The sequence below is a fragment of the Perca fluviatilis genome, chromosome 8 (assembly GCF_010015445.1).
Source record: "Perca fluviatilis chromosome 8, GENO_Pfluv_1.0, whole genome shotgun sequence".
In the NCBI taxonomy this organism is placed as follows: Eukaryota; Metazoa; Chordata; class Actinopteri; order Perciformes; family Percidae; genus Perca; species Perca fluviatilis.
In genome coordinates this window covers 9172870-9186837 of record NC_053119.1, presented here as the reverse complement: position 1 = coordinate 9186837, position 13968 = coordinate 9172870, and the positions used below count along the sequence as shown (strand labels likewise).

At 41.8% G+C, this 13968-nt stretch overlaps 1 protein-coding gene across 4 annotated transcripts in view; it reads right to left on the bottom strand.

The window, feature by feature from the left end:
• The window catches only part of LOC120563401 (copine-8-like), a 74338-nt gene that overhangs the window by 44985 nt on the left and 15385 nt on the right, over positions 1–13968 (bottom strand). For all 4 annotated transcript variants that reach the window (XM_039807559.1, XM_039807561.1, XM_039807560.1 and 1 more), the window contains 3 exons: positions 12475–12515; positions 3438–3484; positions 1999–2102 (listed from right to left, as the gene is read on the bottom strand). In XM_039807559.1, coding sequence (XP_039663493.1) covers positions 1999–2102; positions 3438–3484; positions 12475–12515 — 192 coding nt within the window. The remainder of the gene's footprint in view (positions 1–1998; positions 2103–3437; positions 3485–12474; positions 12516–13968) is intronic.

Below are 13968 nucleotides of genomic sequence, written 5' to 3'. Positions count from 1 at the left end.
TAGTCCTGCTGACAGGCCAACAAGTGAACAAACAAAAGAGCCGTTCCATATTTCATGAGATATCTTGGGAAAATATAGTGAAACAGCGTAGAGCAATAACACAATAGAGCAAAATCCAGATCATCATAATTACTTGGACTGCTCGACTTTTAGGGCTACATGAGGACATATGACTTTTGAAAACTTTTAACAGCAAAATACATGTGTATCTTATGTGGACACAAGAGTATGTACATGTTCTATTAATAACTAAAATAATAACTTTTCTGTCAGCCTCAACACATGTGAACCTAATGAACCAATCAGGACAATTTTCATTATTCAATAGAGCTGGGCAATATATCGATATTATATCGATATCGTGATATGAGACTAGGGCTGGGCGATATGGCTGAAAACTGTATCACGATATAAGTGTTTCATATCGGTCGATATCGATAATTATTGATATTTTTTATGACCTATTTAAAATAAGGACCAGGAGAAAAATATATTAAATTTAAACATTTTTATTTTAAACTTAACCTTCCTCTGATTATAATCCCCTCAGTTATAAAAGCAGAAATGTCAACACAACCATGGAAACCACTCAAATAATTAAAATGTAAACATAAGTATAAAATCACAGTGAAGAAAGAATAAGTAAGAACTGCTTAATAAGGTGTAATAAAATGGTGCAAAGTGTTAAATATAAACATAGAGAAACCTGAAACCTGAGAAGAACTATTTTCTGCAGGTTTAGTGCTAGGTTGGTAACCTGGCTTCTGGACAGTGCTCAGCACGTCTGCCTCCGTTATTTCTTTGTAGCGTTTAGTAAGGCGCTGATGCAGAGTACCTCTCCATGGCGGTCTGCTGCTTGTGCGGTGTAGCAGCTGCAGATGTTGGACGTTGCTGGCAAATACGGCTTTGCTCCAAAGTGTGAGCGCGGCTAAGGTGGTAAAACAAGTTTGCGGTAGTGTTGGTGGGGACGACGGTCGGACTTATAAAATCCCCAAACCTGCCATACTGACTTTTCCTGTTTCATCAACAATTTCCTCGCTCGCTGCGGCACTCACTTTCCACTTATCGCTACACGCCGCCGGTTCTGTTATTGTAGAATCCAACACGAGACAGCGATGTGGCGCAACCAAACTTGATACTGTTACATCATTGGCTGTTAGAGTGTCACTCCCTACGTTGCTAGGTTACCAGAGAGTGAGTGCCTTTGTTCATGCAACCAAACTTGCTTCGCAACTTCTGGTTTCTTCCGAAGAAGAAAAACAAGTTATCGAACGTTTTATCTAACGCATTTTCTATTGATATTGATTACGTCTATCGCGATACATATCGTTATCGTTTTATCGCCCAGCCCTATATGAGACTAGATATCGTCTTAGATTTTGGATATCATAAATTTAGCTGTTCTATTATTTGTCATTATAGCCACATTACTGATGATTATTTATAAAAAAATCTCATTGTGTAAATATTTAGTGAAAGCACCAATAGTCAACACTACAATATCGTTGCGGTATCGATATCGAGGTATTTGGTCAAAAATATCGTGATATTTGATTTTCTCCATATCGGCCAGCACTATTATTCAATTACAATCACAATCACATGCACATGCACTGAATGATCACTTTCCAACCAATAAGCCAGGTGAGAATTGCTACTAATTTAGCAGCTAGATTACAGAAATGCTGGTAAATTCATGTTTAAAAGCATTATGTGCTATATTTTCAGATGCCAAGGTGAAAGTGTATGATTCACCGTGTGCACATGGCCCTATTTTTTGCATTGTTTGAATGGGATGGATTCAAATGGAAATGCTGGTGGAAAAAAGCATGAAAACTTGTCTTTTATTTAAAAGGGAGAAGACTTACATCTCCCTCTGCGCAAACCATGAATATTTCAGTCTTGGCTCAACTTCGCTTTACACATAGCTGCACCCACGCCTGCACAACACACACAAATACACAAACACTAACATGCATAAGTCAATTGTTAACTCACAGGTCAAAGCGTAGATTCTGCCTCTCCTCAAAAAAATAGTCCAGGATGAATTTGCGGACAAAGTCAGGATTGAGGGTGTTGTCTATGACTTCTGTCCTGCAAAACTAGAAGAGAAATGAGACAGGTGACATTTGATTACTGGCTGCAAGACTCATTCAACAAACTAAAGACCAGAAAAACACCAGCCATTGAAAATTCCATTGTTGTTGACACACAATTGCAAAAATAACAACACATAACAATGTGCCAAAATGCCACAATGTTGAATTCTAAATGTCCAATACCATCTGAATCTACCACAATCTACACAATTGCCACTGTAAAGAGGACAAACCATCTTGATGAAGGTAACAACATGGCCTTTCCCCCCAGTACCACCCTCAGGCCAAACTTTAAAGTTTTGCCTCATTAGAATAACCAAATTTTCTCTCCATTTTTCATCCATCCAATGATTTTGTTTTCTAGAAATGGACGTTACAGCTTTACAGGGCAGACATCGTTTGCAATAGTCATGTGATCACTTGATGCGCTCACTAAGTTACTTACATTCAGTTGGTAAACTTCAGCGATTGATGCTGGCTACGCAACGAGCCAAAGGTTGCATAGATCTTTCAAATTCTCAAAAGATTATACTAAGGGCCCGTTTCACAGAATTTGCAACATGCAAGCTGCAATTTGCAATGTGAGAGGTTTATTTCGGCATGATTCCCTTGTTAAAACAATGCTTGTGATCCTGTAGGACTCCTACATTCAATGAATCTGCAATGAAGTGTGAAGCGGCCACTATTCGCAATCTGCATGCAAGCAATTGCTTCCAAATCACTTTTGTGAAACAGGCTCCATCTGAAAGAGACCCGAGAATAACTAGACCTGCTCCGAAATGCCATCAACCCAAACAAAGAGAGAGAACACCAACACAATAATATAATATGGACAACTCGGGTCCCTGAGTCTCACTTACCAGGAACTAAGAGGACCCGAAAAATACAGTACATGGCATACACCTACATCTATTTTTGTCACACAGGCATTTTAACATGAATGCCTCACGGATGATACAGCAATGTCATTAAAGATTTCTACATTGTCTGAAAAGAGATGCCTGCGTGTGATTGTTAGGTCGCTCAGCACAAAACAAGTAAACAAAACAAAAAGTGTGAGCTGGGTCAAATGCGATAAATTCAAACCAACACATTGATCCAACAGTCTTGACCTAGCATTTCAGAGGGCAAGAAAAAAAAAATAAACAGCATTACTTGCCCTGATCTTGTCATTTCCCGGATACTGTAAGCTGGCTCACAGGCCAGCCTCCCAAAAACTCATTGTATTCCTTCAATAAGACTTGCTGAAAGGCTGCCATTTAAGCTCCTTCACTTAATAAACTTAAGTGAGAGCTTAATTTAATTAACTTAATAAATTATTCCCACCCCTGTACTCACCTCTCTCCATTCCCTGTTGGCTATTCCTTGAGTGTACAGCACACAAACTGTTGAATTAGAAAGAGAGGAGGGGAGAGAAACAGGAGAGGGTTAGATTGATTGAAGACAGTGCAAACAACGCCGAGAAGTCAGCTGAGAGCGTGTTCTTTCCCCGGACCCCAATAAGAGAGGAAAACGCCCTAATTAAATGTCACTAGAACTTTGCCTTGCAGCATGATGATATTTCAGAGAAGGGGGGAGGAGGGACGGAGAGGGAGGATGGGGACGGGGTTAGTGAGTGTTTGTGTGGGTGGAGGAAAGTCCTCCTTATTGACATTAGAGCATCTCCGTCCAAGGGAGTCTTAAGAGTGTATTTTGATTACGGGGCCGCTAGTGAAAACACAGCGAGGCAATCGGCTGGCACTAAAATGACATTTTATTTGCATTCTAGCAGCCTTTACTGTATTCACACACATCTGTCACATGGCAGCGACTCACAACTCTGCAAACCCCCGGGACCAGAAACTTGGAAATCTGTCTTAACTGGTAAAACGTTATATAATAAAAATGTGAGTGGTGGAATGGTGGAAATGCTAAAGTAAGACATGAACTATGTCCTAACATGAATACATTATAGTTAAAATCCTTTAAAATTGCAATAGAACAACAAATTCCTGCCAAAAATCAACAGGATGTGTGTTTTGGATATTTCCTGTCGTATGACACGTCATTATGTTTTGTTGTGTGTCTTATCTCTCTTATTTCTTCTAATGACTCAGGTCTCTTTTGCAAAAGAAATGGGATCTCAATGACATATATATATATATAATGTTGTATACATATGTCCGCTAATTTAATATATAGATTGACACCGAAAACGTATTTTTGTTGTTTTGTTATGTTACAATTGGTGATGCTAACATTAGTTGATCGGGTCTTGAATAGCTAAGACATTTCGTCAGTTTTTATGGTGCAACCTGATTTAGTTAATAGTTCGTAGTTAATAACTATTTTAAAACTAGTTAGTAATTACTATGATGTTAGGAAGACTTAGTAATGGATTTACAAATAGTGGGTGCAATCCAATCCAGTTGGATACATTTAAAACAAATGCAGTGGTGAAGACAGTAATCTGTACTTTGTCTATTTAATAATTATCTCTTACTGTCTTTCACTTTAAAAAATAAAAAAATAAAATGTGTGGCCGGGTTAGCTCAGTTGGTAGAGCAGGTGCACATATATAGAGGTATATCTCTTGATGCAGCAGCTGCGGGTTTGACTCCGACCTGCAGCCCTTTGCTGCATGTCAAACCACAAACTACTCTGTTTTGTATTGTTGTTAACTGCTGTAATGTGAGCACCGTCCTTTGAGAATAATCTTTAAAACGCACCTCATGGGGAAGGCGACCCGTTTCCAACCCATTCCACCTGAGCAACAATGATCACTAACTCTAAAAAGCCACTAACAACAACAACCTCTGTGCGTCCTTGTCATATCTGGTCACGCGAACGCACTACAAGGTAAAGAAAAGAAAAAAAACACACACACATTAGCCTGGTAGCTCGTGTTGAGTGTTAAAGGTCCCATGGCATGAAAATTTCCCTTTATGAGGTTTTTTAACATTAATATGCGTTCCCCCAGCCTGCCTATGGTCCCCAATTGGCTTAAAATGGCGATAGGTGTAAACCGAGCCCTGGGTATCCTGCTCTGCCTTTGAGAAAATGAAAGCTCAGATGGGCCAATCTGGAATCTTGCTTGTTATGAGGTCATAAGGAGCAAGGTTACCTCCCCTTTCTCTGCTTTGCCCGCCCAGAGAATTTGGACAACCCATGGGAGAGAGACATTATGGCTTTCAAACGAGAAAAGTGGCAGTTGGTCAAGGCCACACCCCCACCCTCCTCAATAGCTACAGACACAAAAATGGCACATCCTAAGGAAAGCTCATTGTGGGACTGGCTCTAGTGGCTGTAATTCTGCACCAAGGCTAAATTTCGGGAAAGAGACTTCAGATATAGTATTAGGGGACCACTAAGGTCTATATAAAAGCATCCAAATGGGACCTTTAAGTAACCACTAAGATGGTTGCCTGGCTGGTAGACCATCCATGGGGACCCACGGCATGGCTGGTGAGCTGGTTGGGTATTGTGGCTCAGTGGTTACAGACACTGTTCTCTTTTTTAAGATTATTTGTTGGGCATTTGGAGGCCTTAATTTGGATAGGACAGCTTAGACTCAAAAGGGGAGAGAGAATGGGAATGACTTGCAGCAAAGGGCTGCAGGTCAGAGTCGAACCTGCAGCTGCTGCGTTGAGGAGTAAACCTCTGTACGTGGGCGACTGCTCTACCAGGTGAGCTATACAGGGGCCCGTTAGAGACACTGTTCTATGAGAAGTTAGCAGGTTTGATTCCTGCAACAACCATTGTGTGTCTGTCATTGAGTACATTTACATGCCCACCAGTATTCCACTATTATTCTGAATATAATGGATTAGACCTTACAGGGTTAAAGGAACACGCCGATTTATTGGGAATTTAGCTTATTCACCGTAACCCCCAGAGTAAGACAAGTCGATACATACCCTTCTCATCTCCGTGGGTGCTGTAACGCTGTCTGACGGCTCCAGCATTAGCTTAGCCCAGCACAGATCCTGCAGGTAACTGGTTCCAACTAGCCTACTGCTCCGAATTGTGACAAAAGTGACAAAATAACGCCAACATGTTCCTATTTACATGTTGTGATTTGTAGAGTCAGCGTGTACAAAAACAGCGGTAACATGAGACACAGCCATCTTCTAACTGTAAACAAACCGGGAGCTATATTCTCAGACAGGCTTACTGCGAGCATATCACTCCGCCCAAGTACTATATTCTTCCGCCTGAGAATATAGTTCCCGGTTTGTTTACAGTTAGAAGATGGCTGTGTCTCATGTTACGTTGTTTTTTGTACATGCTGTGACTCTACAAATCACAACATGTAAATAGGAACATGTTGGCGTTATTTTGTCACTTATTCGGAGCAGTAGGATTACTGGAACCATTCACCTGCCTGTTCTGTGATGGGCTGATGCCGCTGGAGCCGTCAGACAGCTTTACAGCACGCACAGAGATGAGAAGGGTATGTATCGACTTGTCTTACTCTGGGGGTTACGGTGAATAAGCTAAATTCCCAATAAGTCGGCTTGTTCCTTTAAGTTTTCCACATAAGTGGTGTTGAGCGAAAAATTTAGGTGTGAAGATCGGCCCTGTCTACTGAAATATTTTTTGATGGATTACATTCTCTGTTACAGGTTATGAAAGCTCATTAAACTCTTTCAAAACCTCCCTCAAAATTCCACTGTCAGCCAGGCTTCCACTGAACAGCCGTAAAAGGTAATGAAACATATGTAAACCCAACCACCATGTCTAATTTATAGTTACACTATGTTTACACCGCAAAGAGTAAAGAAAAACGTTTGTTCAGAATGAATAGAATGCAATGTAGGATAGAATGTTACTTCTACACTTTAATGCTGTTCAAACCTGCAGTTTGTGTACACATTTTTTTTTTAAAACACTTTGACAAGCTTTAGGTATAAAGACAGAAATATACATTTTATCTACAGGAGAGAGGCTCACTGAAGCCAAAAGGTGAAACTTTTTAAATGTAGCATAAAATCTCTAAAATCAGGGTCCAAAAACACACACACACACACACACACACACACACACACACACACACACACACACACACACACACACACACACACACACACACACACACACACACACACACACACACACACACACACACACACACACACACACGAGGTAATCAGACCCTCTAAAAAAAGAACTTGAGTTGAGCTGATTATGAAGGCAACACCTTTAACTGAGGCGACATGCATCAACATTAATTACAGCATTAAATAATTGTAAATTTACGCCTGAGTTAATATATGCGCTACCACCTACTGATGACATGACAGGATTTAATCATAGATTCATCAACAGTTGTGACTGTGAGTGAAAATCTATCTGATGAATTCCAGTTCCACCCCCACCCTCAAATCTGACATTTCCATCTTTTAGAATGAAACTCCTGCTGAGCCCAGATACGCTATACTATTACAAACATTTAGTTTTGTTTTTTGACTCCCAGCCATGTTGAAAATGTCACACTGTTTTTTGAGCGCAAAAAAAACCCAAACAAATACGTCCTAATTACCCTGAGTCTGGTGCGGCGGCAGAAGCACTCAAACTTGCCGTGTTTTGGCAGACTGTCAGGCTGGATGTTGTATATGTTGCACTGTGGGTGGTGTGTAGCAAGCCAGGGCTCAGCTGGTTGAATATACAGACATCCTTTAATCTTTCAATGATGCAGTGAATGACACATGGTCTCTGCGTTATTGTGCGGGGTGGGGGAAATAGCGATACATCAATCGCACGGCATGAATGGCGATGCATCCTCGCCATCTGTACCGGCCCGACGTTCAACTCTTCCTATTCAGCAGGCTGATGATGAGGGAAACCGCTTGACAATAGCACCGCTAACACCATCTCTGTTTTGAATGTAGGAGATACCGACGGTGCAATGCTCCTGTCTGCTAAATGCCCTTTTCCAATCTGCTGAAGCACACTGATCAAAGCACATTCACATTCCAGCAGCGCCTAAAAATACACACACACACACACACACACACACACACACACACACATATAAACACACACATATAAACACTGGATTGTTGTCCAGCTTTATAAGCTAATATGAATATGGTGCGTGAGCCTGCCTGAGGCCCTGGATGTGTACACTGTGTGTGTGTGTGTGTGTGTGTGTGTGTGTTGTGTGTGTGTGTGTGTGTGTGTGTCTCTCTCTGCTGAGGCAATCTAATGCTGTGTGACTGGGGCCAGTGCTGTCAGCAGAGCAGAGACATGGACGCAGCACAAGTGCCTCCTTGCATAAATGTTGGGGCGGGCAGGGATGCTCATCCTCCTCTCCCACCGTCTGACACTTAAAGGTCCAATCCGCGATTCTAAGAGCTCATCAATTATGGGTTCATGAACACCGGCCAACACTAAAAACACTGTTGGGTTCACTGTACAGCACCCAGGCGGAAAAGTGCTGAATATTTCGGGGACGGAGCAAGGTGATGCTGAAGAACAGTGCGTGGTAACCAAACGCCAACCAACTTTCTTTTTTTTAAACTTTTTAGAGGGCTTTTAACAGACAGGACTGTCACAGTCTGTTACAGAAAACAAAGCTGGCACGACAGATGAAAACAGCAAGGAACTACTTTACAATCTTCGAGCTTGTGTGTGCACATGTGCCCGTGTACGTGGGTATAAGAGGATCTGTTCTCAGCTTTTAGTCAGACTGGGTTTCATTTTCAACAGTCGTGCTGAGAAGACAGTTTTGGAACAGAGAACTGAGCAATACCTTTATACCCTACCATTTTTTTGTTTTTACTAATTTGAGGAATATACAACTTTTTCCTAAAAACAGGCAAAAGTTCTCAAATGTTAATTGTTGTCTTAACACAAGCAAGCCATACAAGAACTTTGCCTAAATAAAATAATCAATAACAAATTGATTAAAAAATAACCCCAGGATCAGATTGCACAATATATACAGTGCCTTGCGAAAGTATTCGGCCCCCTTGAACTTTTCGACCTTTTGCCACATTTCAGGCCTCAAACATAAAGATATAAAACTGTAATTTTTTGTGAAGAATCAACAACAAGTGGGACACAATCATGAAGTGGAACGAAATTTATTGGATATTTCAAACCTTTTAAACAAATAAAAAACTGAAATATTGGGCAAAATTATTTCAGCCCCCTTAAGTTAATACTTTGTAGCGCCACCTTTTGCTGCGATTACAGCTGTAAGTCGCTTGGGGTATGTCTCTATCAGTTTTGCACATCGAGAGACTGACATTTTTGCCCATTCCTCCTTGCAAAACAGCTCGAGCTCAGTGAGGTTGGATGGAGAGCGTTTGTGAACAGCAGTTTTCAGTTCTTTCCATAGATTCTCGATTGGATTCAGGTCTGGACTTTGACTTGGCCATTCTAACACCTGGATATGTTTATTTGTGAACCATTCCATTGTAGATTTTGCTTTATGTTTTGGATCATTGTCTTGTTGGAAGACAAATCTCCGTCCCAGTCTCAGGTCTTTTGCAGACTCCATCAGGTTTTCTTCCAGAATGGTCCTGTATTTGGCTCCATCCATCTTCCCATCAATTTTAACCATCTTCCCTGTCCCTGCTGAAGAAAAGCAGGCCCAAACCATGATGCTGCCACCACCATGTTTGACAGTGGGGATGGTGTGTTCAGGGTGATGAGCTGTGTTGCTTTTACGCCAAACATAACGTTTTGCATTGTTGCCAAAAAGTTCGATTTTGGTTTCATCTGACCACAGCACCTTCTTCCACATGTTTGGTGTGTCTCCCAGGTGGCTTTTGGCAAACTTTAAACGACACTTTTTATGAATATCTTTAAGAACTGGCTTTCTTCTTGCCACTCTTCCATAAAGGCCAGATTTGTGCAGTATACGATGGATTGTTGTCCTATGGACAGAGTCTCCCACCTCAGCTGTAGATCTCTGCATTTCATCCAGAGTGATCATGGGCCTCTTGGCTGCATCTCTGATCAGTCTTCTCATTGTATGAGCTGAAAGTTTAGAGGGACGGCCGGGTCTTCGTAGATTTGTAGTGGTCTGATACTCCTTCCATTTCAATATTATCGCTTGCACAGTGCTCCTTGGGATGTTTAAAGCTTGGGAAATCTTTTTGTATCCAAATCCGGCTTTAAACTTCTCCACAACAGTATCTCGGACCTGCCTGGTGTGTTCCTTGTTCTTCATGATGCTCTCTGCGCTTTACACGGACCTCTGACACTATCACAGAGCAGGTGCATTTATACGGAGACTTGATTACACACAGCTGGATTCTATTTATCATCATTAGTCATTTAGGTCAACATTGGATCATTCAGAGATCCTCACTGAACTTCTGGAGAGAGTTTGCTGCACTGAAAGTAAAGGGGCTGAATAATTTTGCACGCCCACTTTTTCAGTTTTTTATTTGTTAAAAAAGTTTGAAATAGCCAATGAATTTCGTTCCACTTCATAATTGGGACCCACTTGTTGTTGATTCTTCACAAAAAATTACAGTTTTATATCTTTATGTTTGAGGCCTGAAATGTGGCAAAAGGTCGAAACGTTCAAGGGGGCCGAATACTTTCGCAAGGCACTGTATACACTACCAGTCAAAAGTTTTACAACACCTCAATTTTTCATTCATGCAGTTCAATGTCTTCTTGTACTCTGAAATGAAAGAATAGAACAAATGAACAATTTAAGTTAAAAAAGAAATCATGGAATCAATTTATAAACCAAAATGTATTCTACATTTTTGACTCATCAAAGTAGCCCCCTTCGGCAAATATAACAGCTGAACACACCTTTTTTGCTAAGGTAGTTCTGGCATAGCTTGGACTTATGTTTTGGGTCATTATCTTGCTGAAGGATGAACCCCTGACCAACTAGGCACATACCAGAGGTTACTGCATGGCGCTGCAAAATGCTGTGGTAGCCGTTTTGGTTCAGGGTGCCTTTCACTCTGTACAAATCACCGACCCTGGATCCAGCAAAACAGCCCCAGATCCTCACGCTTCCTCCTCCATGTTTGACGGTTGATGTCACACACTGAGGAAACATCCTTTCGCCTACTCAACGGCGTACAAAAATCCTGCGTGATGAACCGAAGATTTCAAATTTTGATTCATCAGTCCATAGCACCTTCTTCCAGTCTTCAGTAGTCCATTGGCAGTGTTTCTTGGCCCAGGCAAGCCTCTTTTTCTTATTCTGACTTCTTAGCAATGGCTTTCTTGCTGCAACTCGACCTATCAAACCTGCAGCTCGAAGTCTTCTCTTTACAGTTGAAACTGAGACTTGCTTATTACGACCACTATCAAGCTGAGCTTGAAGCTGTTGTCCTGTGAGCCGCCTATCACGCAAGCTGTTGACTCTCAGAAACTTGTCTTCTGATTCTGTTGTGGCTTTGGGTCTGCCAGACCTCTTCCTGTCAGAGTTTCCCCAGTTTCTAAGTGCCTTTTGATGGTGAAGAATACTGTACTCACTGACACCTTGACTTTCTTCGCAATTTCTCTGTAGGAAAGACCAACATTCTTAAGTGTTATGATGGTCTGTCTCTCTTCCATTGTTAATTGCCTTTTTCCCGCCATTTTTATAGCCACACTACTTTCTGCAGTACAATACCGTTCAAATAATGCTCACGAGGGTATGGTACCAGAGTGTGTTCCAACAATACTTTAATACAAACAGAGGGGGTTGTAAGTAATCCAGACAAGTTGGACCACCTGTGGGAATTGGTAGCACCAACTTTCAAAGCTTGATCAACCTCCATTGCTGCAGAACAGCTCTACGTTGTTAACCCATTTCTTGTTCCCTGAAAAAGGCCTTTTTGTAAAATACTGAAATGTACATTATTTTTCAGTTTTGGGTAACCTTACTTTTTTTTAACCTCAGGCATTTCACCACTTACCTTTGTACCATGTCAAGCTATTCATTGGACTTGAACTGCTAAAATTTCAATAAAAAAACAAAAAAAATTGGAGTGTTCTAAAACTTTTGACCAGTAGTGTATATAATGGAAAACATCTTCAATCCAGCACTTTACATTTCTCTATCAAGGCATATTAATGTTGGATTGCAGACTGGGCCTTTAAATACCACTGGACCAGTTGCCAAATTGAACCTCAGCTGTCAAGGGAGTGAGGAGTGTGTATGTGTGAATGTGTGTGCGTGCGTGTGTGTGTGTGTGTGTGTGTGTGTGTGTGTGTTCCTTTAATCTGTAGGAGGGAAGTGGCTGGTTTGTGTGAGGATGATCTGGTTCCCCTCACTCACGTTGGGAGAGAGAACAGTGACGAATACGACCCCTGACATATGCAAATGTCTACTGATTCACACAGGCGAGGCAGAGCGTGTGTGTGTGTGTGTATGTGTGTGTGTGTGTATGTGTGTGTGTGTGTGTGTGTGTGTGTGTGTCAAGCTTACTTGGATCAGACTTAGAGAACGTGTCTCTGTCCAGCAGGTTTCTGAAAAACAAGAAAACAAAGAGACACATTGACATAAAAAATAATTGCACAGCTCTCCCACTTCAACAAAGGATGTGGAACTAGAAAGTTATTACATCAATAGACCACACCTAATTAGCTCCCTGACTGACCCCGACAACTTGTTTAACCATAATCCTCCTCCGACTTGATTAACAAAAGCCATTTCATCCAGTCATTGAGGCAGCAACATCAAAGTGGAGCCCATTTATATTTCAAACATACAGAGAAAACAGCAGAAGAGAGTACCTATTTTTCCACATTTTTGCACTCCCTGGGTGCCAGCAACAACAACAGTGGAGGCTGCCATCAAATTTACATGACACTCCAGCCTTTGCTCTTTGCATGGGGAGGGATAAATGCGCCGAAGAGTCCCATCGCTGGCAGATGCTCAGCACCACTGAGGTACTCCACGGTTAAACAGCTCTGAAGGAATTAAATATGCACACAAAGACGACAACTCACAGCTGCCTGGGACCGGAGAAGAAAGGAAGCGAGGAGCAGCTCGGGGTGGGGAAGGGAAACCCGGCCTGTTACGTCAGTGGTTGGCCTTTGTGGTTTTAACTCCGTGTCATTTGCTTACAGCGTCCAGGTTCTCAGGAGGACAGGGACGAGGCGAACAATACCCAAAAGGGCTGAACTGAACCAGTCCGTCACTCACTCACTCACTCAGCTTGTACTCCTGCCAAATCTCACGTTAAAACCACACAAAGCTTTCAATAAGCTAACCTAGAAAGACAAAATAATAGGAGTGCTTCGGCCATCAGCTGGAAGTCCAGTGGGACACATTACGCCTATAATCTACTGTTTGGAGAAGCTGAAAGTATTTTACACCACATCAAAAGCTAATACAGGGGTTACATTTATAACTTATACTGAATATATGAATGTTTTGAGCATACTGTACATATAGATGGAAAGTGAAGGAATTAATTATGCTGCAGCTGAGGTCTGACAAGTCTTTATGGATATCTGTGATGGCTTTTTTTTCCAGTTCATATTTGGAATTCTTTGACTGACATGAATTTAAGTCGACTTTAGCCATTATGCACCATGAAATAAGAGCCACAACAAACAAGGTAGCCACTTTACAAGCCTACAGAATGTGATTTTGATTCTTAATAGGGAGATTCTGAGTATCACTTTAGGCTGCAGTAATCGCAGCAGCGTGTCCATATTGTGCTCTGCTAACAGAGAAAAAGAGAGATGAAGGGGGAAGGTAGGGGAGAGAGGCTCCTGCTATCATGCTATCTGTCGCCCGTCCTGTCCTGTATGACAAGCAGCGAGTGTCTTGAAGCCGTTGATGGCTAGTGATGTATCTAGATCAGGCACTCGTGTTGTGCTGATCCCAGTGTGGCCCAGATGGTTAAAATGCCACGCTCCGCTGCCTCGCTGTCAGGGCACGCCCATCGGCTTCTCCCCGGCTCTGAGACCT